Raw genomic sequence first — 24,630 nt, 5'->3', positions numbered from 1 at the left:
GTTTAACATTTCAGCCTTCCTCCCGCAAGGATGAAGCAGCTCTACCGGGTAGGCCCGTGTGCTCGTCGCGTACCTTCCTTAATTAACCTCGGCTTTTCACCTGCACAGCACGAATACCGCGCGCTCCCGAGCGCTGCTTAAACAAAGGCTTATTTTGGCAAAGACAACTAGGGCTTTGTGGTGACGACATGCCGGGGGAGCACCCTCCCCACCTCGTACCCTTTCCCCGCTGCCGCTCGGGCCGCCCTCCCGCCGGCCGGGGCGGGGCTGGGTTTGAATGTCGCGGCGGGAAGATGGCGGCGGGACCGCCCCGGGCGCTGCCGCAGCCGCGGCCGCGGGGCTTCGCGGCGGCCGCTCCCGCAGGCGGGGGGAGGCCGAGCCGCCCTGCTCCGCCGCTCCCCGGCCGGCCGTGCTGAGCCCCCCGCCCGGCCTCGACCTCTCATTGCGCTGCAGCGGCTCGGCAGGTACCGGCGCAGGAGAGCGCAGCTCTTCTCTCCCCTTCTTCTTCCTTCCTTCCTTTCTTCCTTTCCCCGCCTTTCCCTCGGTCGTGCAGCGCGGCAGGTCGGGACGTGCTGGGCGAGGGGGAGCGGGGCTGCCCCGTGGGACGCGGCGGCGCTGCTGGAAGGGGCTGGGCACTCTCCGAGCCTCTCCTGGCCTTTGCCCCGGGAAAGACGCGTTGCCCTGGGGCAGAAGGCCCGACGCTTCGCCCCTGCCTTTCTCCTTCGATGGCAGTGGCTGCAGCTTGTGTTAGCAAGGTGGGGGGCGTAAAAACGTGAATCGAAGGATTTTCCTGCGCTAATCACTGTGTAGTTAAGAAAATGTGTGTTCTGTGCACACTTCTGAGGTCGGGCCCGTTTCATTATACGTCGTTTAACGGTGGACCTTATTCTTTTCTTGGCCTCTAGGTGCTGCCATAATACAATAAACAGTGTAGTCTGTACTCTGGTGTACCAGGCAAGGCTTATCTGTGTTGTTAAATTGATTCAAGAATGCATATACAATGCACAAGAAGCACATACAATATACTTCTATACACAATCTACAAGATGTTATATAAATGTCTTGTATTATACAAACATCTTGTGGTAAGGTGTCATATCAAGTGGTCCTGCTGCCAGCCAGACCTACTTAAAGTGAAACTTCTAGATGTTATACATACATTTTACCAGCTTATTGTGCTCTTGAATCACAAGAGACATCAAGATGTATGCAGCATCAAGTTATATATAACATCTAAAATCAAGATGTTTATGTAGCATCTTGCAATTTCATCTCTTTTGCGATTTTTCTGTAACTTATTAAGGCATTTACATCTCTTGGTCTCTTCTCAAGTCATACCACACCTCCCTGGTGTGGTTATACAGTTTTGTCAAATTTTGCAAATGGAGCTGAGCAGGGCAACCTACACATTTCCACAGGGTAACTCCTTGAAGACAATTCAGTAAGCAACACTTGTGTCCGACTGGCCCCACATTCTGGAAGGGTTTTCTTTCAGAGAACTCTAATAACCAGTGCTTTTAACCAACAGTTTGTATCTTCCTAATTTTGACTGTTTCTTAGCGTTGTTCTAGTAGGTAAAAAAGAGGTTAATGTCAGTGGTATACTTCTGTATATAAATCTTTAAAGTCTCCTAAGGCACAAGTTTCCAAACTCATGTGCAGTTCTAATCTACAGATATTCTTCAAACGGCAGAACCATGTAATCCTTTACTCATTCCGTCTTTTATGTGAAGTTCCTTGGTTTTAACATTAGGAAAAAAAGCTTGAGATTGCATCACCTAGGGGTTTTTGTGTGTTTCAGAATCCTAATTCTGCTGTATTAGTTACTGTTTTGGATTTGCGTGGCAAGGGAGCACTGTAAGGGTGGCTTTTGTGAGAAGCTGCCAGAAGCTTCCCCTGTGTCCCATTGAGCAAATACCAACCAGATCCAAGAGGGACGTGCCACTGGCCAAGGCTGAGCCCATCAGCCACAGTGGTAGCGCCCCTGGGATAACGTATTTAAGAAGGCAGGAAAAAACCCTGTGCAATGGCAATTGCAGCCAGAGAGAGAAGTGAGCATATGTGAGAGAAACAGCCCTGCAGACACCAAGGTCAGTGAAGAAGGAGAGAGAGGAGGTGCTCCAGGTGCCAGACCTAATGTTCCCTGGCAGCCCATGAAGAAGACCGTGGTGAGGCAGGTTGTCCCCATGCAGCCCATGGAGGTCCATGGTGGAGCAGAGATGTGCCTGCAGAGGACCCCACACTGAAGCGGGTGGATGCCTGAAGAAGGCTATGACCCCGTGGGAAGCCCACATGGACCAGGCTCCTGAAAGGACCTGTGGCCCCATGGAGAAAGGAGCCCATGCTGGAGTAGGTTTTCTGGCAGGACTTGTGACCCTCTGGGGGACCCACGCTGCAACAATCGATGAAGAACGGCAGCCTGTGTGAAAGACTCATATTGGAGAAGTTCATAGAGGACTGTCTCCAGTGGGAGGGATGCCACGCTGGAGTAGAGGAAGAGTGTGAGGAGTCCTCCCATTGAAGACGAAGGAGTGGCAGAGACAACATGTGATGAACTGAGTGCAACCCTTGTCCCCCTGTGCCCCCGTGGGGGAGAAGGTAGAGAAAATTGGCAGTAAAGTTGAGCCTGGGAAGAAGGGAAAAGTAAGGGATTGGTGTTTTCAAGATTTTTTTTTATTTCTTGTTATCCTATCAAATCCTCTGATTTGGTTAGTAATAAATTAATTTTCCCCAAGTCAAGTGTTTTCTATTATGGTAACTGGTGAGTGATCTCTCTGTCCTTATCTTGACCTACGAGCCTTTAATCATATTGTCTCTCCCCTGACCAGTTGAGGAGGGGAGTGACAGAGGGGGGCATCTGGTGTCCATCCAGGGTCAGCCCACCACAGTCATAGTTTAGGATAGACAATTAGGATAGACAGTGGTCTGTTCTGAATTCCCCTTGGGAAACCTGTTCTGCTTCGTGGCATTCTGCTGTTCTCTCCCAATGGTGCTTGACTTCTTGTTTAGTATTTTATGGTATTTGGATTACACAAAGTGAACAAAAGCTTTCAGAGCTAAACTATGTCAATTTTTTTTTTATATATTTGTATGGAAGAGAATGAACACACACCAGTGACAGCTAGGCTGGGATTAACCTCAAGGTGGCAGTTGAAATTCTTAGTGTGTTGAGAGTAAAAATGCTGCCTTATTCTGGCTAGTATTGCTGATCCAGCCTGCCCTTATACTGTCAACAATGGTGGGAAGTTTCCTTTTATAATTTTTTGAATGCACCAGTAGAAGAATGGGTACAGTAGAGTCAGTACACGCAAGTACTTGTTTTTCATCTCGATTTGACAAGGTCTTTCACAAAATGCTGTTATAGGAACTTATATATAAGGGAGACTACTGTGGATCAGAAACCTGTTTTCTGTATCAGATGAGGAAAGGGACAAAAAGCTTGAGTTTTTGCAATGATTGGAAAAAAGGAGGAAAAGGAGAGGAAGGAGGCAATATCTGTAGCCAGCATAAAATTGTCTAAGGTTGCAAAGACAAAAAATAATCAGCAAGCAACTTAATTAAGCTAGAGGAACTGGCAGTGTTGTGAAAATACTAATCAGTGTTGATAAACTGAAATATAACACACTGTGGAGAGTAGCTTGAGTTGGTTGTTTATGTTGTGTATTTCATTTATCTGTAAAGCAAGGAAAAAGGGCGGTTCTGTAATCTGAGGATTACTGAAGCCTCAGTAGCAGTGATTTAAAAGGGAAATGGTATGGATAGGGATAAGATGGCAAATACATTGTAATGCTGTTGTATTAATCAGTGCTGAAGCTCTATTTGAGTATGTATTTGGTAATGGCTGCTCTGTCTCAAAAACAGATATGGGAGCAAGAGTCTGGTGAAGAAATTAATTAAATGTGGATAATCTTATAGGAGGAAAAGTTGAAAAAAAGAGATAAGAGTAATGGTGAAACATCCATAGGAAATATTGAAAAATAGATGTCACATAGTTTATTACCTTTTCTTGTAATATAGGATTTTGTAGAGAAGTTTGACATTTAGGTGTATAACCTACATGACCTCAGATTCAAGGATGATACTTGACTTTTAAAATTTTTCTCCTCCCAAAGGTCAATATCAGCAGGTAAATGTTCCTGAAGACCAAGCAGACAAGTTGCTCCTTGCAAGCTGGGGTCTTCCCAAAGCAGTTCTGGAAAAATACCACAGTCTGGGAGTAGTACAGATGTTTGAATGGCAAGCAGAATGCCTAATGCTTGGACAAGTTCTGGAAGGGAGGAACCTAGTTTACTCAGGTATGCAAACATCTGACAAAACCAGTCCCTTCTAACTTCTCCACTGCCATTTACAAGAACATGTTGGTGCTGAAGGATTCTGATCGGGCAGATAGAAAAGTCAAGATCCTCTTTTTTTCTGGAGACATCCCATTAAGGTCTGTCCCATTGCTGTATCTCAAACCTGGCTTAATGGTCTCTTTTCCATTGTGAGGAGAGACTTTTTTCCCCTTTTTCTCTGTTAAAGTTCCTTTAGAAACTGATAATTAGGAATTAGTTAATGTTAATTTTTTTTAAATTATAGGCTATGTCAACCAGAAACTGAATTATAATAACAATGGTGGATATAAATACTTGTGAGAATGTTATTTACTATCTAGTTTTTTCAGTCCCTTTGTTGTTTCTCTTCACGTAACGTGTGGGGGTTGTGTGTGTGCAGAAGGAGAAATAGGACTGGTGAACTAGAAATCTGTGGGAAATTACAATTGGTTGTCTGTTTTTCGTGGGAAAAAGGTTCCAGAGCAGCACTGGGAAGATGAAGAACTTGGAAGAGAGGCGGCTGATTTTTAGTCTTCTTGACTCTTTATAGAGTTGACTGCAAATGTGGTTGTGATTGTGGGTGGGAGACATCAACGGAAGAGTTCCATCCTAGGTTCTCCAGTAACTGCTTTCTATACTAGATTTGTGATGCTTGTTTGTTGGATTTCTTTTTTAAACTTTAAAAATTAATTAAAAAATTCTTTTTTTCAAGCTCCTACCAGTGCTGGAAAGACTCTTGTTGCAGAATTGCTTATTTTGAAGCGAGTCCTGGAGACTCGTAAGAAAGCTCTTCTCATCCTTCCCTTTGTTTCTGTGGCCAAGGAGAAGAAATGTTATCTACAGGTAAGTGGCATTCAAGGAGGTAAATTTATGGGTAGTAGTTGTTGGGTCACATTATTTAAACAGAAATGCAAAAGCATGGATTTGGGGGAAAAAAAATTCAGAATAATTTCAGAAAGGATTTATAGATAATTTAAGATTTTCTCTAGGTTGAGATAAAAAAATGAAAGTTTTAGCCAGAAAGGGAACTTGGAAAAATTTTATGGAGTCGATTAAAACATTTTATTTCAGCTTTGACTTTTAAAACATTGTTGCTTGCATTTATTCACAGATTTTATAATATACAAACTTTAAAGGAAGTTTCTAATTAGAGATTGTGTCAGAAAACCTACAAAGGGAAGGTGTTAACATTATCTGAAAGCATAAAAAGATATTTTAGCCTTCCTTGGGGTGTTCCACCACAATTTTGTGCCTTTGATTTCACTTTGGCTTCTTCACTTCAGGTATTTAAAAAATGAAATTACAGTAGGATCAGTCTTTTTAAAACATAAATATTTTTTCTCGGAAGGTTTTCAAACATTGTTTCCATTAGGTAACAACAATGACTAAAGCCAAATCCAAATCCATCAAGGATTTCTGTTATGGTTTGTGGCATTTAGCACATTGTTATTTGGTAATCAAGTGAGATGGTATCTTAACCTTGCAAATTGCTAGGAAGTCCTACAAACTGAGTGCAAAAGCTACTTTGTAGCAATTGATAATGGAGACACGTCTTTGCTTTTATCTTGTAAAGCTGGAGGATTATCAATGCTGTGTTGTACTACTCCTGGCCTAAGGTTTGGCCATAGCTGCATGTATTTGAAATCATACGGTATCCTACCCGTGAGGTCCAAACATTTGTACCTTTTGTTAATACTATGTGTGATGTGCCAAAACTTTGGCACTGCAATAATGAGCCCTAGAAGAAAATAAGTTGTTTCTGGGCTTTGTGTCATCGTTGTATTTGGGGTTACACATTTGGCTTTTGCCCAAGATTTGTCAAGAGGAAGGCTTCTTTGTGCATAACCCACTTGTATTATAAACTGTTGCACTGTGTGTTCTCCAACATTTTTAATATGAAATCTTTTTATACAAAACAGTGGTCCATAGCTTTTACTCAGTTATGTACAATTTATCTCACAATGTGTACTCCATGGCTTCTCTTTTGGAAATAAAAAATGACAGTGGAAAAAAGAAGTATCAGTAACTGGCTGAGCTATGGCTTTAATCTGATTAGTAGGCATTAACAGTACTAGAAATTGTAAGTTTAGAATGCAGGCTTTTATGTGATTCCAGCAGGCATTAGTCAAAATTCAGAGTTGTAACCTTGACATGACATTCTGTATCCTTGGAAAACAGTCCCTGTTTCAGGAGGTGGATGTGACAGTTGGAGGCTACATGGGAAGCATGTCTCCTGCTGGACGTTTCTCTGCTCTGGATGTTGCTGTCTGCACCATTGAGAAAGCCAACGGACTAATCAATAGGCTAATAGAAGAAAACAGAATGGACTCACTGGGTAAAATACCAAGGCTTGACTGTTGTGGGGATGAGGTTTATTACGTATTCTGAGTACGTGTAAAATCATGACATGCTTTGAATTTGTTCAGTTATGTATTTGACAGACATACCATACAGGAAAAATGAGCAATTTTCTTCTTCCAGAGCACCTCTGATTTGGATTTGGGAGGGCAGTCAGCATTATTCCGTGTAGCTCAGCATCTGGGATGAGTATGTAGAAGCTGCAGGTTTTAGTTTGTCTGACATGGATGAGAGTCCATGGACAGTGATTAGTTGCAATAAGCAGTGATTCCCATTGCTAGAAAACATCTTCTAATTAATAAAATTGAATTAAAGGTCTGAGATACGTTTGAGTTCAGGAATGTATTATGTTCATTTGTTTTGGACAGAAATTGTGGAATTTATGATCTATCTTCATTTAGCTCAAGGAAGAGAAGAGATTATGTTTCGTGCTCGTCTGGATCCAGATAAGCAGAATGAATAGGGCTCCTGTGGATAGGCATGGTGACTAGGAGGGCTGTGGCATTCATTTCTGGCTTGTAGTTCACTCGAAAACCCTCTGTCCTTGTAACACTGGCTTCTGGGTCACTGTGGCCCTGATGGCCACTAGATAAGGTTAGTATTCATTTAGTACTTGGATGGAGATATAAAACTTGAAGAAGCCCAGTGTTTCCAGTGAGCACTTGGAGAGAGATATGCTTTCCTAGTCTAATCAGAAGTTTGTTCTTCTTTTTGTTTCTCGGCTCAATAAAGCTATATCCAGTTATGTTTTATACAGTAATCCTCCCTATCTTCACTCTGTCCTGTAACATAGCTGGTTGCTATTTTAAGAATACAAAAATTGGAAAAATAGCTGAGTATCAAACTGCTCTGAGACCTCCACCTTTGAAACTGCTGTTCTGTGTGCATCTGGTATCATAATATTCTGCTGCACTGTATACCAGAAGATTTTTTAAAGGGAGAAAAAGGGAAATAAAGCCTTGCATGATTTTTTAGAGTGTGAGATCATGGGGTAACACATTCACACCTGGATCTGTAGGGGCTGAATCACCATGAATGCTTTAGAAACTGCCAGTGGGCTGGAAGATGAGTGGGTGACTGTTGTGCTGCATTTTAAGCTCATTCAAACTGAGGCTCCTGCAGTCCAGCTCAGTTCTTGAATGTACATCTTCATCCCTGCACTTGTAAGAGAATGGTGATCATGCAGTTAGTTATTTTGATATATGACTACTTAGTTTAGGGTTTTTTACTTGTTTAAAATGGGGTTAATTTGATCCTAGGTCACCACACTGTACAAACTGTACCGCCAGCACAAGGCAGATAGCAGGGTCAGGATAACTGTTTTGATGTTGGCTTGGGTGTCTTGGAAGCATGCTCAGTGTACTAAAATGTGCCAAATTCCTTTAGCTGGGACCTCCGTTTCATCCCTACATTTTGTTGTGGTTTCTAAGATGAATGTATCCAAGACGAGTCATTTAAGTATAAGCAGCCAAATGATTACAAGATTTGACTTTGAATATGTATCCTTAATACATGATGCTCCTTAAAGCATCATGTTTTAATTTTACCATTTGAAAACACCTCTACTGCAACCATCCATTTTCCTTGTGCCCCACTATGGCCATATAATGGAAATAAATGTAAAAACGTGTTCTGAGTTTTTTTCCTTTTTTTTTTTCTTTGTATGTTTCTTTGACATCAATTTTTGAATTAATTTGATTTTAGAAAATCATCTTTATGTAAGAAATGGACGAATTTTCTCTTTGGAGATAAATTTTCATAAAAACTGTAAAATATGGGCATGAACTGAAAATGCCAGTTTAACTGTCACCTAAAACACGCTTGTCTGAAACTGCAAGATTGTACCTTGTCTTCTAATTAATTCTAAATTTAGACTGGTTGGTAACAAGAGTGTTTTATCTTTTGAGATGAGTGTTGGGAGATGACTGCAATCTTGGCTGGATTCCATCTCAAACTTGAGCTATTCCTTTTGTTGATGTCAACCCTGTGCTGATAGCTCACATTGCCTTTGGAAATTGTTGAGAGAAACTCAAATCTTCTGCCTGCCAGAGCTTTTTTTGCTGTATGAAGCAGTTAAAAGCAATGTTGTGTTGCTAATTATTGTGTAACATATCAGTTTTGAACATCCAGGTACACAGGAGATGATATTCCTCTTGTTGTTCAACCTCTTGACACTGATGCTGAAGAAATTTTTAGGAAAGTAGTTAGAGAAAAATCTGCTGTTTTCTCAGTGTGTCAGCTGGGAATGGATTTGTAATGTGCTGTTATGGCACTTGTTTCTTTTCTTAGTTTAAACTTGAAATGAAAAAGTTACCGGTTTAATTGTACTAAAAAAAACCCAAACCAAATACCAAATCCTCACTCCTTTCATTCAGAACTTTTTAGTTTTAAACAGGATGGGGACTTAAAGCAGACTAGTTATTCTCCAGTAAACATGTCTGATAGCTATCATGTACTTTTTAGTAGGTTTTTTTTCAGTGGTCTTCTAGGGACACACGTAATTTGCAGACAGAAAAGGAGACTGAGGCTAGACTCATTTTCAGTAGCAATGTAGTATGACAAAGTTCTGGCCCCACTTGCCAGAACTTCCTGAACTTGTAAAGTAGAAAACACCATTGCGTGCCGGGGCCTGAAGTCCTCCTTGGCTGCAATTTCATTTTAAGAAGGGGATAGCTTTGTGAAAAATACCAGTTGCCTGTTTGCTCCTGCTGTGTTATCCCAATGGGTGTGTTCTGAGTGCTGCCTGAATAGGGGAGAGCACTTGTGCACATGTGACAGTCAGGTCTCACCAGCCTGCAGGCTGCCAGGGCGATACAGTACACAGGTTTAATGTCTGAGTATACATTATAGCTGAGTAGCAGCAGAAGGTATAAAACAAGTGACCCGTGCAAAAAATAGCGGCGTTCCCTGTGCTTTGGCCTGTAGGTACCACTAGTGTTCTATGCTTCATCTCAGGAAGTAAAATGTGCTGCTGCTTGGCACGAAGACTGGAAAGGTAACTTGTATGGATTTTACTTCAGTAGATATCTGATTAAAGCTGTCCTGTCCCAGCTTCTGGAAGAATTCAGACAGATTGTTTTATGGGGAAGCAGGAAGAAGCTTTTTCTGGTAGCTGAATAAATGCGTATTTGGTGACCAATGAATTACCACTTTTTGCAAGTGAACACCGAATAGAGGAAGTGCGGGAAGACAGGGGAGCTGGATGGGTGGGAGTTTGTAAAAGAGGCTGATGAAGCAGTGCAGCACTCTCTTCTAACTTAAGTGGCTTGAAAGAGAAGGAGGGAGAAAACAGACGGAGAGAAAAGGAACATATGTAGGAAGGAGAGAAAAAAAAATAAGAAGGAAAAGCAGCATTGAAACAGATAATATAAGGTCACATTTGCCCTTAAGCTCCTGCTATTTTATACCAGAAAGATATTACATAGCTGCACCAAAGAGGAAAAAAAAATTCACAACAGCAGAACTAATGAAGCGTAGTGTCCTCTGTGCCCTGCTTTTTTTGTTTAACCTTCCTTTATCCAATTCCATCCTGGATGGAATCCTGGGACCCTGTCAGCTGGCCAGAAATGGTACATACAGCTGCTGGAATGTGTGCAGAAGGGGCACTGGGTGCCTTAGTTGTAGTGCCTCTTTGTTTTCTCCTCAGGGCAGACCATAGTCTGGTCTGTTGTCTCCTGCTGCTAATATTCAGAAAGCTTTTTAGACATTATGCTTTTAGATATTTTACACATCTTAAAAATTTGATGGAGGCGGTTAATAGATTAAAAAGTCATTTGCAAGAGGTAGGATGACAACAAAGCTGTCACATAAGAGTATTTTTTCATTACAAAGCCAAAGCTAGATAGTAGGGCTCATTCAGGTTTGGTTAATGAAAGACAATATAATAGGAAGCAGACGATGCCAGTTTAATTACATCTGCTCCTGGATTTTTTTCTGACATTACTGTATTAGTAAGAAATAATATTTTTAACTAAGATAGTGATGTCAGCAAAGCTTTTGACTAGCTCATTTGGTACTGGAATTTTCCTTTCCAGATAATCTGAAGCCTGGGGTTTTTTACTTGTAGAGAAGTTGCAGTACAGATACTGCAATACTGTTTTGTGTGGTAGCTAGACTAGCAACCTATTAATTTTTCTTTTTTAAAAGCTGATTGTGTGCATGTGTGTGGTTGGGGGTGTGTGTGAAATGTCATGACATTGGTCGTGATTTGTCTCAGTGACAGAAGGAAGCTGTAGTGGTGTTGGTAAGCAGCTGGATTTGTGAATATAAATTTCAGTTTATGTGGAATGTGAAAGGATTGGGGGCTATCTGTTCTCAGTGTGGAGGTTGGTCAAATATAACGTGAGTGCTTTTCTTTATCAGGAGTGGTGGTTGTGGACGAGTTGCACATGCTGGGAGACTCTCATCGAGGATATCTGCTGGAACTTCTCCTGACCAAAGTTAGATATGTTACAGAGAAGGTAGCAAAACGGTGGGTAGACCAGGATGTTTGTCTTTTAATGCTAAATTATGGATGACTAAATATTTTGTTCTCTGGGTGATTGGAAATTTGGGTTAGCTCCAGGGTTTTTACGAGAGTGATGACCTACACTATTTTGGTTATTAAGATCTCATCATACCGCCTCTCAGGGGCCTGCCATTGTAGTCAAAACCTCTTTTCCTCGTGGTTTTCAATTTGTATGCTACCATGGGATTTATTCTCTCAGGAAAAGAAACAAGGCTGAAGCTTTCATTTACTTCTTTAGCCTATTTAAGTTTTTTTTTTAAAAAACTTTGGATTTTTTTAGAACAGTTTCGCTCGCAGATTTTTTCAGTGTTTCATGGAATGGGGTATTTATCCTTCAGAAATGTTCAGGTATTGTGAAAGAGTGGGCATGTTGTTAGCTTGTACATGGTGAATTGGTCAGAAAGCTTAAGAGGATGTGCCAGTAGTCTGCTTAGTTAGCACTGCTCAGGGCAAACTCTGGTTTTGCTTATAACATGTGATAGCTTAGTTATTGCATGGTTTCTTGCCTTTAGCACAACTGATTGGACACTGGGGAACAGATTAAATGTTTCAGAAGAGCTTTAGAGGCTTTTAAGAGTTCAGTACCTAGATCCTCAGCAGCAAACTGTCCAGCAGTTCCATAGTGCCCAAACACAAACAAAGGCAAATGGAGGAGAAGGTGTAGCCTTCTTAATCTGCAAGGCTTTTGCAGACCCAGCTAAAATTCTGTAGCATATTTTTCTCCTCCTCAGTCAAACAGTGTGTTGTGGAGCTGGAACTTTTTTGATCCTTGAAGGTCAAAAGTTGCTTTAGGAAAAAAAAGGGTCTCAGGTTGCTGTAGGGGCAAAAATCTGCAACCTTGATGGCCAAGCTGTACTAGCAAATGCTTAAAGGGCTTGGATTAGAGAGTCTACCTCTCCCCATCTTCTTTATTTCTCTCTCATCAGTGACTGGTTTTTTTATGCTATAACTTCTGGGTTATCTTGTTTCTTTACCAGGTGTTACAACCAACCCCTGAAGATGAGGTCTTCTAAAAAGATTGTCTGTTTCTGAACTCGTATTGATTTGCCAGATCTTTTATTTTTTAAAGTCTCAATTTATGGCTCAGTGCAATGCAAATGAGTAGTTTTCAAACGTAAGCATAGGAGCATTAAAAAAACCCCAAAACTATTGTGTGGATGTAAAAACCTGAATTAAAATCTACATTTGGGTATCTAAATTAACAGTTTGTGTTTTCTGGCCTGTTAGGAGTCCATTACTTCTCACTGCCTTTAATGGAAGCTGCTATTCAGCACTTTAAGAACTGAAACTACTTGCTTTTTTGCTGAATTTAGGACTTTGGTTCCCAGATCTAGGAAGACCTTAGTTTAGTATTATTTGTGCTGAAATGGAAACAAATAGAAGTGTTTTAATTAAGGCATTTAAGCTTAGAAGATTGCAGTGGAGATTAAGCTATTCCTTTATTTCCATGTTTTTGTTAGTGTCAAGGAACTGGTTGATTTATGTATTTGTTTTCAGTTTCTCCAAATAAGCAGTCGTTTATATCTGTTGTAACCTAAAGAAGGTTGAAGTTTAGGTTCAAAATGATAAAAAGTTGAATTATCTTGTTATTAATGCATAACATGACGTTGTGTTTGCTAAGAGTAGAGTATGGCTTGTTTCTTTGTCAAAAAGTTAAAATAAGTAGCTTTGCATTTTAGAGTCTGGAAGGAAGTAGATTGAGTTAGTTTTTCTGAATTCTGTTTTCCAGAACAGTTGCAAGTGTTGTCACTAACTTTCGTTTTCTTTTAACCGCTTCCAGAGAGGTGAAGAGGACCAGTCCTGGTTTTGGTGGGATACAGATAGTAGGCATGAGTGCTACTCTCCCTAATTTGGGACTCCTAGCCTCGTGGTTAGATGCAGAGCTATACTGTACAGATTTTCGCCCTGTGCCCCTCAAGGAGTGGGTGAAAATTGGCAGCAACATATATGACTCCTCCATGAATTTAGTGCGAGAATTCCAGCCCAAGTTTCAACTGAAGGTAACAAAACTCTGAGCAGTGGCTTTGGGATGACACCTTTTGTAATGCTAAAGTTAAAAAGACAGCTCTTGGTATGTTTTTAATTTCTTTTTAAATAGATGACATTCCTGACTTCATTGTTTACTTCATAGATTATATGCTCCAACTTAGAACGAAACTGTTCTTTTTGTCTTCTACTGACTTAAACAAAAAAAAAACCCCAACCCATACCCCCTCATGAAGGTCTTGAAGTTTCTTCAATCTGACTTGAAGACAAGGTTGACTTTGCAGTTTCTGAGCACTTGACAGGTATAAAGAGTTTGATTCTTCCCTTACCCACCACCCTATCTTGTGTCCGGGAATCTACTTTACTTTCATGAATGCAGGTAAGTATTTCCTGCTTAGGCCAAGGAATTTGCATTCAGCACTGGGATAATATGTTTGCATTAAAATCTGGTATTGAACCTCCTTGTGTTGAACTGCTAAATGATCTAATTTTGTCAGTGATTAGAAGGCAGATGTCCATCCTGATTCTTCTGAATCTGTTTTCAGTATTCAGTCCTTTTACATGCTTGAAAAGGATATGGAAAGTTAAGGGTAACATAATACTTATAAGGATTTTGAAGAACAAAATGGGTAGAAATGGAAAATTTGTGCTTCCTACTTGTAGGTTCCTTTTCTGTGGAGTCTCTGAAGGGTGAATATTATCTCTGTGCCTTTGAATTGCTCTGTGTAATACTAGTGTAGTAGTTGGACAGTATGGGCTGAATTCCAGCAATATTTTGAAATGTTTTGCAGTCAGATCTCATGCACAAATGTTATCATGTCAGTAGCATGGTGACACAGCAAAGAAAAAGGGTCCCAGAGACAAAAGGAAACGTTTGTGACATGAATATTTGGAAACTTGCTTTTATGTGGTCATATTGAGAAGGTGATGTTACATCTCCTTTTCTGGATTTTTTTGAAATAGTTACTGTGGATAGTTACTAAATTAAGCGGGAGAAAGATCTAAATGAGGCTTATGACTCAACAGTTTAAAGGAGTTGGCTTATTGTATAAAACCAGGTGATCTTGGGCTTGAAACCTGTCACTGAAACTTCAGACTTTAGTGCCTCAAACTGGACCAGGAAAGGGAACTTGATGACCTCACCGCTGCAGCTGAATTTGGCAGAATCCTTACTGAGCTTTTGATGTGTACATGCAGTTTCTGACATTGTTCCCCTGTTTTCATTTGTATTTTAGTGCTTTTTATTTCTTCCTGTATGCCTACATTTTTTTCTTACTCCTTTGGCCTGCTTGCTAGAAGGGAATCTGTCTTAGCCAAGTAAAACAGGTCAGTTGCAGGGACTCTCTTAGGATCTTAAAACTAAAAAAGCAAGCTGTAAACATAAGGGTTTTGAAGGGACATCTATGTAAGTATCAATAAAAGCCTTCCACTGTGCTCTGAACACTTGCAGTCTTTGGTCAGCAGTGCTTGCTGAGTGCATCTTATTGGGGATGCTTAGACTACTACATCTCATGCTTTTAGTTCAGACATCCTAGTTGACAAGTCTTCCCTAGTTACTGTAGAGGAGTTTTCCCTCGGGGCTCTTCCTAGTTCTTCACCACTGCTGTTAGCCGTGACATGGAGGTTGCGGTAATTTTTTTGTGCACTGTGTGGCCTTCGTTCAGAAGCAGATTTATGAAAGCAAGATGTAAAATGTTACATTTATTCATAGGTAGGTCTAGAACTGTCCTCAAAATAGGATCATACTAGTGCTTGAACTTCATAAAGCAAGACAGAAAATAAGATAACAGTTCTCCATCTTCTTTGTTTGCTCCCTCTTTCTTGAAGTAGAAGATTCCTACTGAGACACAGAATGACAGCATTTACAAACCTCATTCAATCTGAGAGTGCCTTGAAAATATTTTGTCTCAATTCAGGGAGACGAAGACCATGTTGTGAGCCTGTGTTATGAGACTGTTTGTGGTGGCCATTCAGTCCTGCTTTTCTGTCCATCCAAGAACTGGTGTGAGAAGCTGGCAGACATCATTGCCAGGGAGTTCTACAGTTTGCAACAAACTGAGAGTAAGAGAAAAGTAGTTTGTAGAAGACTATGGGTATGCACAGTGTCTTCAATGAAAATTAATTTTAGTAGAAACTATAAAAATATTCTCCTTCTCAAGGTTCTGCGAAAAACTCCACCCTGGTCCCAGTTGCTGTGGACAGAGAAGGGATCGATGAGGTTCTGGATCAGCTAAAGCGTTCTGTCTCAGGTCTGGATTCTGTGCTCCAGCGTACTTTGCCATGGGGAGTGGCATTTCATCATGCAGGTATTCCTGAATATCCCAGTCTTGAATTCTGTAATGGTGAAGTTATATGGGTTCTTTTCACTGTAGGTACCAGCAATTTAGCAGTTGCTTTTTGAAGCCTTTAGTAGCTTATGACTATATATGCTTTGAGAATCCCACAGTTACAGGTAAACTTGAAATTCTTTTATTGTGGCTGAAGACTTTAATTCACAGATTGTTATGATAAGCCTATCTGTTGTGTTGGATAACAGAAAGTTTTAAAATACAACTTAACTGGGTTTTTTTGTGAAATGCCTGAAAAATTAGCTGATTTGCAGCTCGAGCATTTTAAAGTTGTCCCTAAAGCTGTCAGAATATTTCAGAGCAATTTCACTCAGCTTGATACTGAAATAAATGAGTAAATAGAAGAAGTATAATAATGGAAATAAAAAGTAAAAGGAGCATGTGCTGTGAACACTTCTGATTAGATATTTTATTTCTTACTTAAATAGGTAATAGTGTTGCCTATTGATTCCCCTAGAAAAGGGACTGGCATTGATTAGGTAGGAGGAATAATTCCAAATGCTTGTGGAATCTGGATTTCTTTCTCAAGAATAAAATTGTCATGAAGCCCTGAAGGAAATGTAGAAAGATACATACTAGACCTATAACCCATAATGGAAATAATGAAGGAGTCCAGAGTCAGGACAGTAGATGAAAAAATCCTAGTTCCCTGCTGTTTTCTCATTTTTATTTTATTTATTTATTTATGTATGTATTCAATTGCAGTGCTTGTAGATATGCATTTAGGAGCTGTTCATCTTGCTACTGTGTGTGCAAGCACCTTAGAAAAACTAGTGTATTACTGTCAATTGAGTAATAAATACTTAATGATGAAATTTTAGTTCACCTATGATGGGTCAAAAGAAGTTGACTAAGGTAGTGTTGTGATACTAGTGAATGGCGAATGTTCGTTAAGTTTGTTTGTTCTTCCTCTTGCTTGACAGTAATATTATTAGCTTTTAAATGCAGTGTCACCATGACAAGGTTCACTAAAAGCCACGTCTCCTCAGGTCTTACTTTTGATGAACGGGACATTATTGAAGGAGCCTTTCGCCAAGGCTTGATTAGAGTCCTGGCAGCAACCTCCACGCTCTCATCTGGAGTGAATTTACCCGCGCGCCGAGTAATTATACGAACACCCGTGTTCGGAGGCAAACTGCTGGACATTCTCACTTACAAGCAGATGGCTGGAAGGGCTGGCAGGAAAGGAGTAGACACAGAGGGTAAGCAGAGTCTTTATTAACATTCTGTGAGGATGGTGTTAACCTGATTAAATCCAGGGCAGTACTTTGCAATTAGTGACTAATCATGATGAATTCCTTTGGTATTCAGTATGATTAAGTTAATCAAGATGAATTTGTTTGGTATTAATTTGTTTGGTATTAATGGAGTAAAAATTGTAATTCCCAGGGGATTCTTTTCACTCCAGGAGACTGACTTTGGTATTTACATGTCAGTTACTTCAGGAACAGAATGTTTTCTCCTTTGAATTCTTGTTAGCTTCTAAGGCTGTGTTGTTCTTTTGCCTTAATTCTGTGATCCATGGTCAGTTAACTAAAATATTTACAGTTTCAGTGAGAAAATTTACAGTAAAATCTCACTGGACAGGCCTGAAATGTAAGAAATACATTCCAAGTCTACTGTCATAATTTGACAAACTCCTGTTGTCTGAAATTCTAATTTAGATTTATTAAACTTCTGCTAAACTTAACCATGAATTTTATAGATCTTGAAAGTAGCAATGCAACAGAGGACAGGGAAATATGAATAGTAGTTCATAGATAATGTGGCATCTTCTTGCATACAGTGGCACTGATAGATGTTCAACAAAATAATCCTACCTGTTATTTTAATTTGCAATGAAAATTTATCTTCATGGATGATGTTTGAAAAAAATTGCATTATATGAGTATAAACATGGTAGAAAATAAGATGTTCAACAGATGCGGGAAGTGGGATTTGCCCTACTGATGGTTTGATTGGTGCTTGCTGGAACCCTGTGTAAGCAGACTGTTCTTACATTTAGCTTTCTATTTTTGCCAGAGTAGCATAGCAACAGAGCATTTTGCGACCTATATCTCTGTGAGCTATCCCTATGCGTTAAAGAAAAGGGCAACTGCATGCTGTATTTTGAAATTTTCCAGACTTTGTCATTTGACTGTAGCTGGCAGGTGTAAAATGACATTATTCCTTGAAGTTTCTTCTTTTTCCCCTTGGAGTTACAATAATTAGTACCCTTTTTGACAGTTCTGATGTGACTGTGTTGTGCACAGTAAGCAGTTGATTTTATGCTGATAAGCTTCATGAATGTACCATTTTTTTCCACTCCACGGAGTCTTTTGGATGAGAACATAAAGCTATGTTGCCAGCTGCTACTCTTTCACAGAGCAGGGAGACTGGAGGACAGCGACTTCAGCTGGAAAAAATGCCTTATGTGGATATGAAATTCAACTGACAGACAAAAGATAATTGCTGTTGGGTAGAATGCCTCCTCCTCTCCCACCATTGTAGTTTTGGGTTGTCTTATGTTTTGATCTTTTAGTTTCTTTTTCTTGGTTTGATGGAAATTTAAAAATATCATCTTGGAGAATGAAATTTGATTACTTTTGCATTCATCAAAATTTTCATGTCCCCAAGGAGAAATAGGTAAAGCTGCTCCATATCGATGAACAAAACTTAGAAATATAATAGGGCCTTTTAATGAAGTTTTATGCCTGGGTAGCCAGAGCCTTCTGGTGTTTGTCTAATCTGATGCTAACCTACTCTTCACCTTGCATCTGGAATGGTCAATAAGGAATATTGGAACAACTCGGTTCCTTTTTTTTTTTTTATTGTTTACTAGATTGCAATTATTGGCTTTAAGTTCTTAGTGGCATCTTGGGAAGGGGTATCCTCCATATCCTCCAAGTCTTGAATAACTGTCAGATAATATAGAGCCAAGGGGATACCCATTTTCTGTTAGATTTTCTGTTAGATTTACCATTCTGAAGAGTCAGAGTTTTCGGAGGGAATTGTAGGTCACATCAGAACCCAAATACAAAGTGACCGAATGTTCTTAATTCCTAAAATCAAAATAAGCTTTGCTTTTGCAAAATAATTCTTACAGGCAGTTGATCTTCTGTACTCTTTGGCTCTGTCAAAAGTACGTGGTCAACAGATGTCCAAGATTTCACCTGGCAAGATAAAAAAATCCAGGACATATCCTCTGAGTGTGTATTTATCCTGTAATTCATTTATGTAAACATGTTTAAGTTGTATTTTGTTACTCGCCTACACTGCATTTATTCATTCTGTTCGTTAAATTTAAGTGCAGTTGTGTTTTCATTACCTCTGGATTTGTTGATTACTTTAGCATTACCACAACTACAGTTTTATCACAACACTCCTAGAATCTTGCTAAGATACCTACTACCAAAATTACCTTGTGTCCAGACTATGTGCGTTTAAATCTTAACAAGTTATCATAACCCTATCATGATATTTATTGTACAGCTAATCCAAATCTAATGCACTCTTCTTAGTCAAAGACAAAAGTGTCCTACCCCTAATTCATTTATCCTGTGCCATTTGGCAAAGCTGCTAACTAGCTAGAGTCTCCCAGGGACCTAGTTTCTCTATAAGAGCTTTGTAGAAAAAGTCTCCTGTGTGTGACCACTGTATTTTCCATGGACAGGCTGTACTGTGATCTCATTAAAGGAATTTACCCATTATTTTTATTTTTGTTTCATGACTCTCAGACCTTTTTTGTCTCCCACAGAGTTTCAGTGGTTAGAGATTAACTTAACAATGTCTGATAGAGAATTTTAAGGTAAGATTTATTTAGATGTACTTGCGGTGGAAACCATTCAGGATACTTAAGATTTTGTGTGTGTGCATGTATATGCATATATGAAAGTTCAGAGAATGTGTAGTTACTTAGATTAATAATTTGACATTTCTGAATTAGTTTGGTATCTGTGTTATTTCGAGACTGGAAGATGATTGAATGAACACAAAATGTCAAAGTGCTTTGCAGCTTTTATGTTTTCCTCTTTGAGAATTTTGTCAGTTTAAAAATGTAGCAAAGAAGAAAAATTGATGCCACTGTGTATTATAGTTCCAATCAATTCCAGAACAAGAAGCAAGACTGGTTCAGCAGAAAAACAGATGCACAGAGAGGCTGTGAAATCTCTTAGCTGATTTGGCAAGACCCTCACTAGCCTAATGTAACTTTGAAGCTTACTCTGCTTTTAGTTCTTAATTATTACACATCTGTGGAGTTCTTAAATAGCAATTCATATACACTGTTCAAGGTTGCACAGGTTTTTCTCTTCTTTTGTTACTCAGCTTTTTGGAAAATATCCCTTCCAATAATATCTCCTTGATGAAATGAGTGCAGCTATTAGAGTGCTAATATGCAGTACTAAGATCATTGATGTTTTTGTATTTTTTGTTTTTCTTTTCCAATAGGTGAGAGCATTTTGGTTTGCAAGCCCTCAGAAAGATCAAAAGGAACTGCTCTGCTTCAGGGATCTCTCAAGCCTGTTTGCAGCTGTTTGCTTAGAAGAGAAGGGGAAGGTGTTGCTTCTAGCATGAAAAGAGCAATACTTGAGGTACAGGATACATGTAGAGGGATTAGAACTGTGCTTGCACTCTTGTAAAATGCTTTCTTTTTTTACACCATCAAATGTTTTCTGTGCACTTTCTTTTTCATGTGTTTCCTCCCTTGCCAACCCAAGCATCTTCAGAAGAAAATAGTTTAGGTCTGCCAGCTTCCTTTAGTATTCAACATCTTGTCTGGAATGTTTCTCTGCTTGCTGCAGATTAGGATGTGAGCACACTCAAACAAGGGTTACTAAGCTTTGCTTTTGCATTTAGATGCACCCCTTAGGCAGAAATAAGTGTAATTCTTAAACTTCATCTGTGACCTGACATTCTTAACTGGAGGATGCTTGCAAATTACTGATCCTAGAGGCTTTATAGACTGAATTGGTTTGTAATGAAATCTGTAGAACCTTGTAGAGTCCCTTATTTCCCCCTTCAATTTACCTACCTCTTTTGCACAGAAATGACTGAAATTTTATTAATACATTTTTGGTGAGTAAACAGGTGTGGTACCCAGTTTGCTTCCTCTAGCCTGTCCTCCTTCTATAGGGTTCCTATAGAAGTAAAAAGGGCCAAAAGGATTTTTTTCCACATAAGTGAGTTTATGTGGTTTTTTCCCAAAGTTGCTTTTGGGCTTGAACCTAGATTAGATGCAGGACTCTCTAAATACAGTTTGTTTGCTATACTTCTACTGTCTTGCAAAAACTGCTGTGAAACTTAGAACTTGGTTGTGATTCCGTAGATTTTGAATTTTTAGCAAACCATTTTAGCAAAGCATTTTTATACATAAGATCTATCTAAAAGATGGGGGTTTCCTTCAGGTGTTATTTCTTTGTAACATGGAAAAAATCCATTGAAACCATGAAAGAAAGTTTATGGTTAAACACCTTGCTTATCTTGAGGAAGACACACACATGGAAATGGCACACAAGGAAAGAGCAGTTGTATGAAAAACAAAACCAAACCAAAATCCAATGGGAAAAAAATCAACCTCAATCAGGAAAACAATAATGGGTTATAGCATTTACATTTATTAAGAGAAAATGTCAGTATACTGAAGAACCTTAGGAGAACTCCTCCTTCTTAGTTTGCTTTTTGTCTTCAGAAAATTGAAGCTTGTGTTCTAACATATGAAAAATATTTCACAGTGTTGGCTAAGCAAAATGCCTAGGGCTAGTCTCAAATCTAAATTGCTGCTATGTGGATGTCCACTTTCAAAATAAGATTTTATAATTAATTCTTTCCCATAGATTAGTCTCTTACTTCTACCTAAAGTGACTGGGTTCTTGCCAAGAAAAATCTTTAGGGTTGGCTGTTGCTTTGCCTTATATTCCCCTCTTGTATTGGTTCTTTAAAACTTAGATGATGGATCAACCTCTTTGATTCTCCAATCTGATGTTCTATCCTACTGTGTCTCTAGCAACATGAACAAGTAGTTTTCTTCAACAGATCATAGTGGGGGGAGTGGCCAACACTCCAGATGATGTGCAGACCTATGCTTCTTGCACTCTGCTTGCATCCAGCTTGAAAGAAAGCAAGTGGGAAAATGAGAAAGAACAAGACAAAGCACAGGCTGGACCTATCGAGGCTTGTGTGGCATGGTTGCTGGAAAATGAATTCATTCAGGTTCTGGACTCTGGCAATGATGTGAAAGGTAACGTTGGTGTTCTTCCCGGTGACTGCAGTTAGTTTTGATTCAGTAAATCTTCTGCAGCTGGGTAGATGTTCAGTGTAACTTTATAATAAGGACTTCTGTGCATTTTCTATTTATTTTAAAGAATCATGTGTATCAAGATTTTTTTAGCTTTCCAGTGGGTGTTTTTGTACCTGCTTTAGCATATTTTGCATGCATGTGTTCTTGGAAGGCACATCACCTGCACACCACCTCTAAGACTGATGCGTCTTAGTCTACAAGTTCCCAAAATATCTTTAAACAAAACATGCTTTAACTGCAGGATTTGTGTACATTTACTGTAGACTAGGATTTTTGTCTTTCTGGAGAAGAACCTAAGAGAGTGCAGGTCTTTTCTAGATCGGCTTGGTGTACATGATTGCACTTTTCCCTGATTTTGGCTATTTTCTTAAAATGGCTGAGGATGAGACTCTTACAGTAGTAGTAAGAATTCCCATTACAGGTTAATTTGTAACTCTTTAAAGAAAAGATAATAGGAGATATTTAGTGTTCCTAAGAAAGAAATAGTCAAAATGGTAACTTCTAGGCGGGATGGCAGATGGGACTCCAATGGTTTTTGTTCAAATAGCTATTACAGCTGTTAGTCTGAGTAGTTAGAGGGATCTGAGCTTGGGATCTGGCCTCTGAAAAAGGCTAGTTAAACCTTTTATTATTTCCATTTTTCTGTCTTCAGAATGGAGAAATACACTATTTTTTGAAAAAAAAAACAGTTGGAAAAAGTTAGTAGAGTTGGTATCTCTCAAATACATTGCAACCTGAAAATGATATATAAACTTGCACTTAAATGTTTTTCTATGTGATTCCTTTTTTTTTAAACAGCAAAGGTTTATCACCCAACACATCTTGGCTCAGCTACTCTTTCCTCTTCTCTTTCACCAACTGAAGCCATGGAAATCTTTGCTGACCTGCAGCGAGCTATGAAAAGCTTTGTTCTGGAGAATGATCTGCATATTGTCTATTTGGTAGGTTCCTTGTTCTGTGTCTTGTATTTTGTACTGGCAGAACTAAGGAAAGGAGAGACAGCACAATGCAGAGTTCTTGAAGGCTCTATGAACATGGTTGGGTTTTCTCTGTGTGTGCCTTGCTCAGCTTATCTTTCATGAAGAAAAGTTTCTAAATAGAATGTTCTTCAGAACTAGTTTGTTCCCATAGTGTCTATTTTGTAGGCAGGTGCTGCGTGCCATCTAAGCCCATTGTTGTCACTCCTGACTTTGTAAGATTTCAGAACTTCATAAGTTTTAAGCCTAAGATAATGGTAATTTTTCCAAGACACTTGAAGTTCATGAAACAAATTGGTTTCGTTCTGTGTTTGGCATCAGCAGGCTTAATCTCATATTAGCTTTGGAGGCTCAAAAAATTTTTGGGGTTTTAGTATCTATTTTTCCTGCAAAAAGCCTCAGAGAACTACACTACTTTCTTCCTGTGGGTGGGCCTTTCTTCAGTTCAGTAACAGTGAAATTCATCTCTGATTTAATTTACTTGCCTGGTGATGCTGCCAGGGCTAAAGGAAGGAGTGTGATAAATCTTGTGAGGGGAAAGTGTCCAAAGTGTGTCAAGATTTATGAGCATGAACACTTGAAAAACTAAGCAATGCTATTTAAGACCTTTGGAGAGGAAACCACAAACCTGTGAAGATTAGTGAGGAAACCAGATGGAGTTGCAGTGAACAACATAGGATTTGTGGCTGCCAGAGGCCCACCATGCAATCATCATCCTAAATTTGACAGTCGTCTTCAGCCTTCTTAAGTGTAAAGTGTATTCTCTTTATCAGAATGACAAATCAAAGTCAAAATTTGGGCATCTTGTCTGAAAAAAAATATTCACTTCAAGAAGAATATGCTTGCAATTACAGAAATTGTTGAGCTGGGGGATGGGGGAGGCAAGAGACTGAGGGTACCTGCCTCTGCTTGCTGTGTTCATCCTAGTTATGGGCTGATACTGACACATTTTTTTTTTTCTACTTGTGCCCCATATGTACCCATATCTCTGTTTTAGAGGATCACATTATATTTTGTTCTATTTCTATTAGGCAAAGTGAACTCCTTTGTGTTATGCACTAGTGAATTTTTTCCCTGTTTGCATCTCCAAAACAGAAAAAAAAGAAATAAATTTGGTCATGTCCTGGGGTAGAGACAGTGATGGCAATATATTTTTATGCTGTACTTTTTAATGGCAGCAGCTTGTCTAAAGTTATTTTAAATTGAATACCCTGTTCTTGAGACTCTCTTCTGTTAAGCTTCCCTAAAACATTTTCTTGCAAGGCTGTTCGTTTTCAAGGGCAAAGATTTGTTTTATTTTAGTGGCTTTTTAAATTTTTTTAAGACTTGATCTTCATGTATTCCTCATGGACTACAGGGAGTTTGTCTGCTATAATGCTTTTTAACTCTCTTTTACTTGTGCAAATATGAAACTGAATTCCAAGACCTTATGTTTTAGGAAAGTTGGTTAAAACAAATAAGTATTTGCCAGACTAGGAAAAGAGTTTTCTTTAAAGGAAAAAAAAAAACCACAACAAAAGCCCAGTAAACAAAAAAAGACAATCCCCTACTTTAATAACTCTTATTCTTCTCAGTAGATGTAGGGACATGGATGATTTGCAATTATATAGGCATCTGGTGTTCTGTATCATGTTAAATGCTCCCTAAGAACTGTTAGTTCTTTCAAAATAATTAATCTTGCTTTATACTGATATGGATGTGAATAAATTTTATCTCCTCATACTGAAACTTACTCTGTGCTGGCTGAACCTTAACAGAATTGGTTTTACATCTAAAAGTGTGTGAATGACCTGGATGGCTTTTTTGTTAGTTGTTAATAAAATTGACATTTCTTGTACTCCAGGTAAATGAGAGCTTCAGGAAGT

The 24,630-nt window shown here is 39.2% G+C and overlaps 1 protein-coding gene across 3 annotated transcripts in view; it reads left to right on the top strand.

Moving 5' to 3' along the window:
• Positions 1-94: 94 nt before the first annotated feature.
• The window catches only part of POLQ (DNA polymerase theta), a 53,161-nt gene continuing 28,625 nt past the window's right edge, over positions 95-24,630 (top strand). For 2 of the 3 annotated variants that reach the window (XM_027653471.1, XM_027653473.1), the window contains exons 1-12: positions 95-464; positions 4,112-4,294; positions 5,025-5,155; positions 6,491-6,647; positions 11,033-11,141; positions 12,958-13,177; positions 15,080-15,224; positions 15,323-15,469; positions 16,501-16,713; positions 19,940-20,082; positions 21,524-21,728; positions 22,587-22,729. In XM_027653471.1, coding sequence (XP_027509272.1) covers positions 278-464; positions 4,112-4,294; positions 5,025-5,155; positions 6,491-6,647; positions 11,033-11,141; positions 12,958-13,177; positions 15,080-15,224; positions 15,323-15,469; positions 16,501-16,713; positions 19,940-20,082; positions 21,524-21,728; positions 22,587-22,729 — 1,983 coding nt within the window. In that variant the 5' untranslated portion in view covers positions 95-277. Of the gene's footprint in view, positions 465-683; positions 756-4,111; positions 4,295-5,024; positions 5,156-6,490; positions 6,648-11,032; positions 11,142-12,957; positions 13,178-15,079; positions 15,225-15,322; positions 15,470-16,500; positions 16,714-19,939; positions 20,083-21,523; positions 21,729-22,586; positions 22,730-24,630 lie in introns of those variants that run through there. The other variant, XM_027653472.1, reaches the window with a different exon arrangement.

The sequence above is a fragment of the Corapipo altera genome, unplaced genomic scaffold (genome assembly GCF_003945725.1).
Source record: "Corapipo altera isolate COAL_440 unplaced genomic scaffold, ASM394572v1 61, whole genome shotgun sequence".
Lineage (NCBI taxonomy): Eukaryota > Metazoa > Chordata > Aves > Passeriformes > Pipridae > Corapipo > Corapipo altera.
Note: the sequence above shows the minus strand (reverse complement) of the source record. Positions and strands in the feature narration are given on the sequence as shown.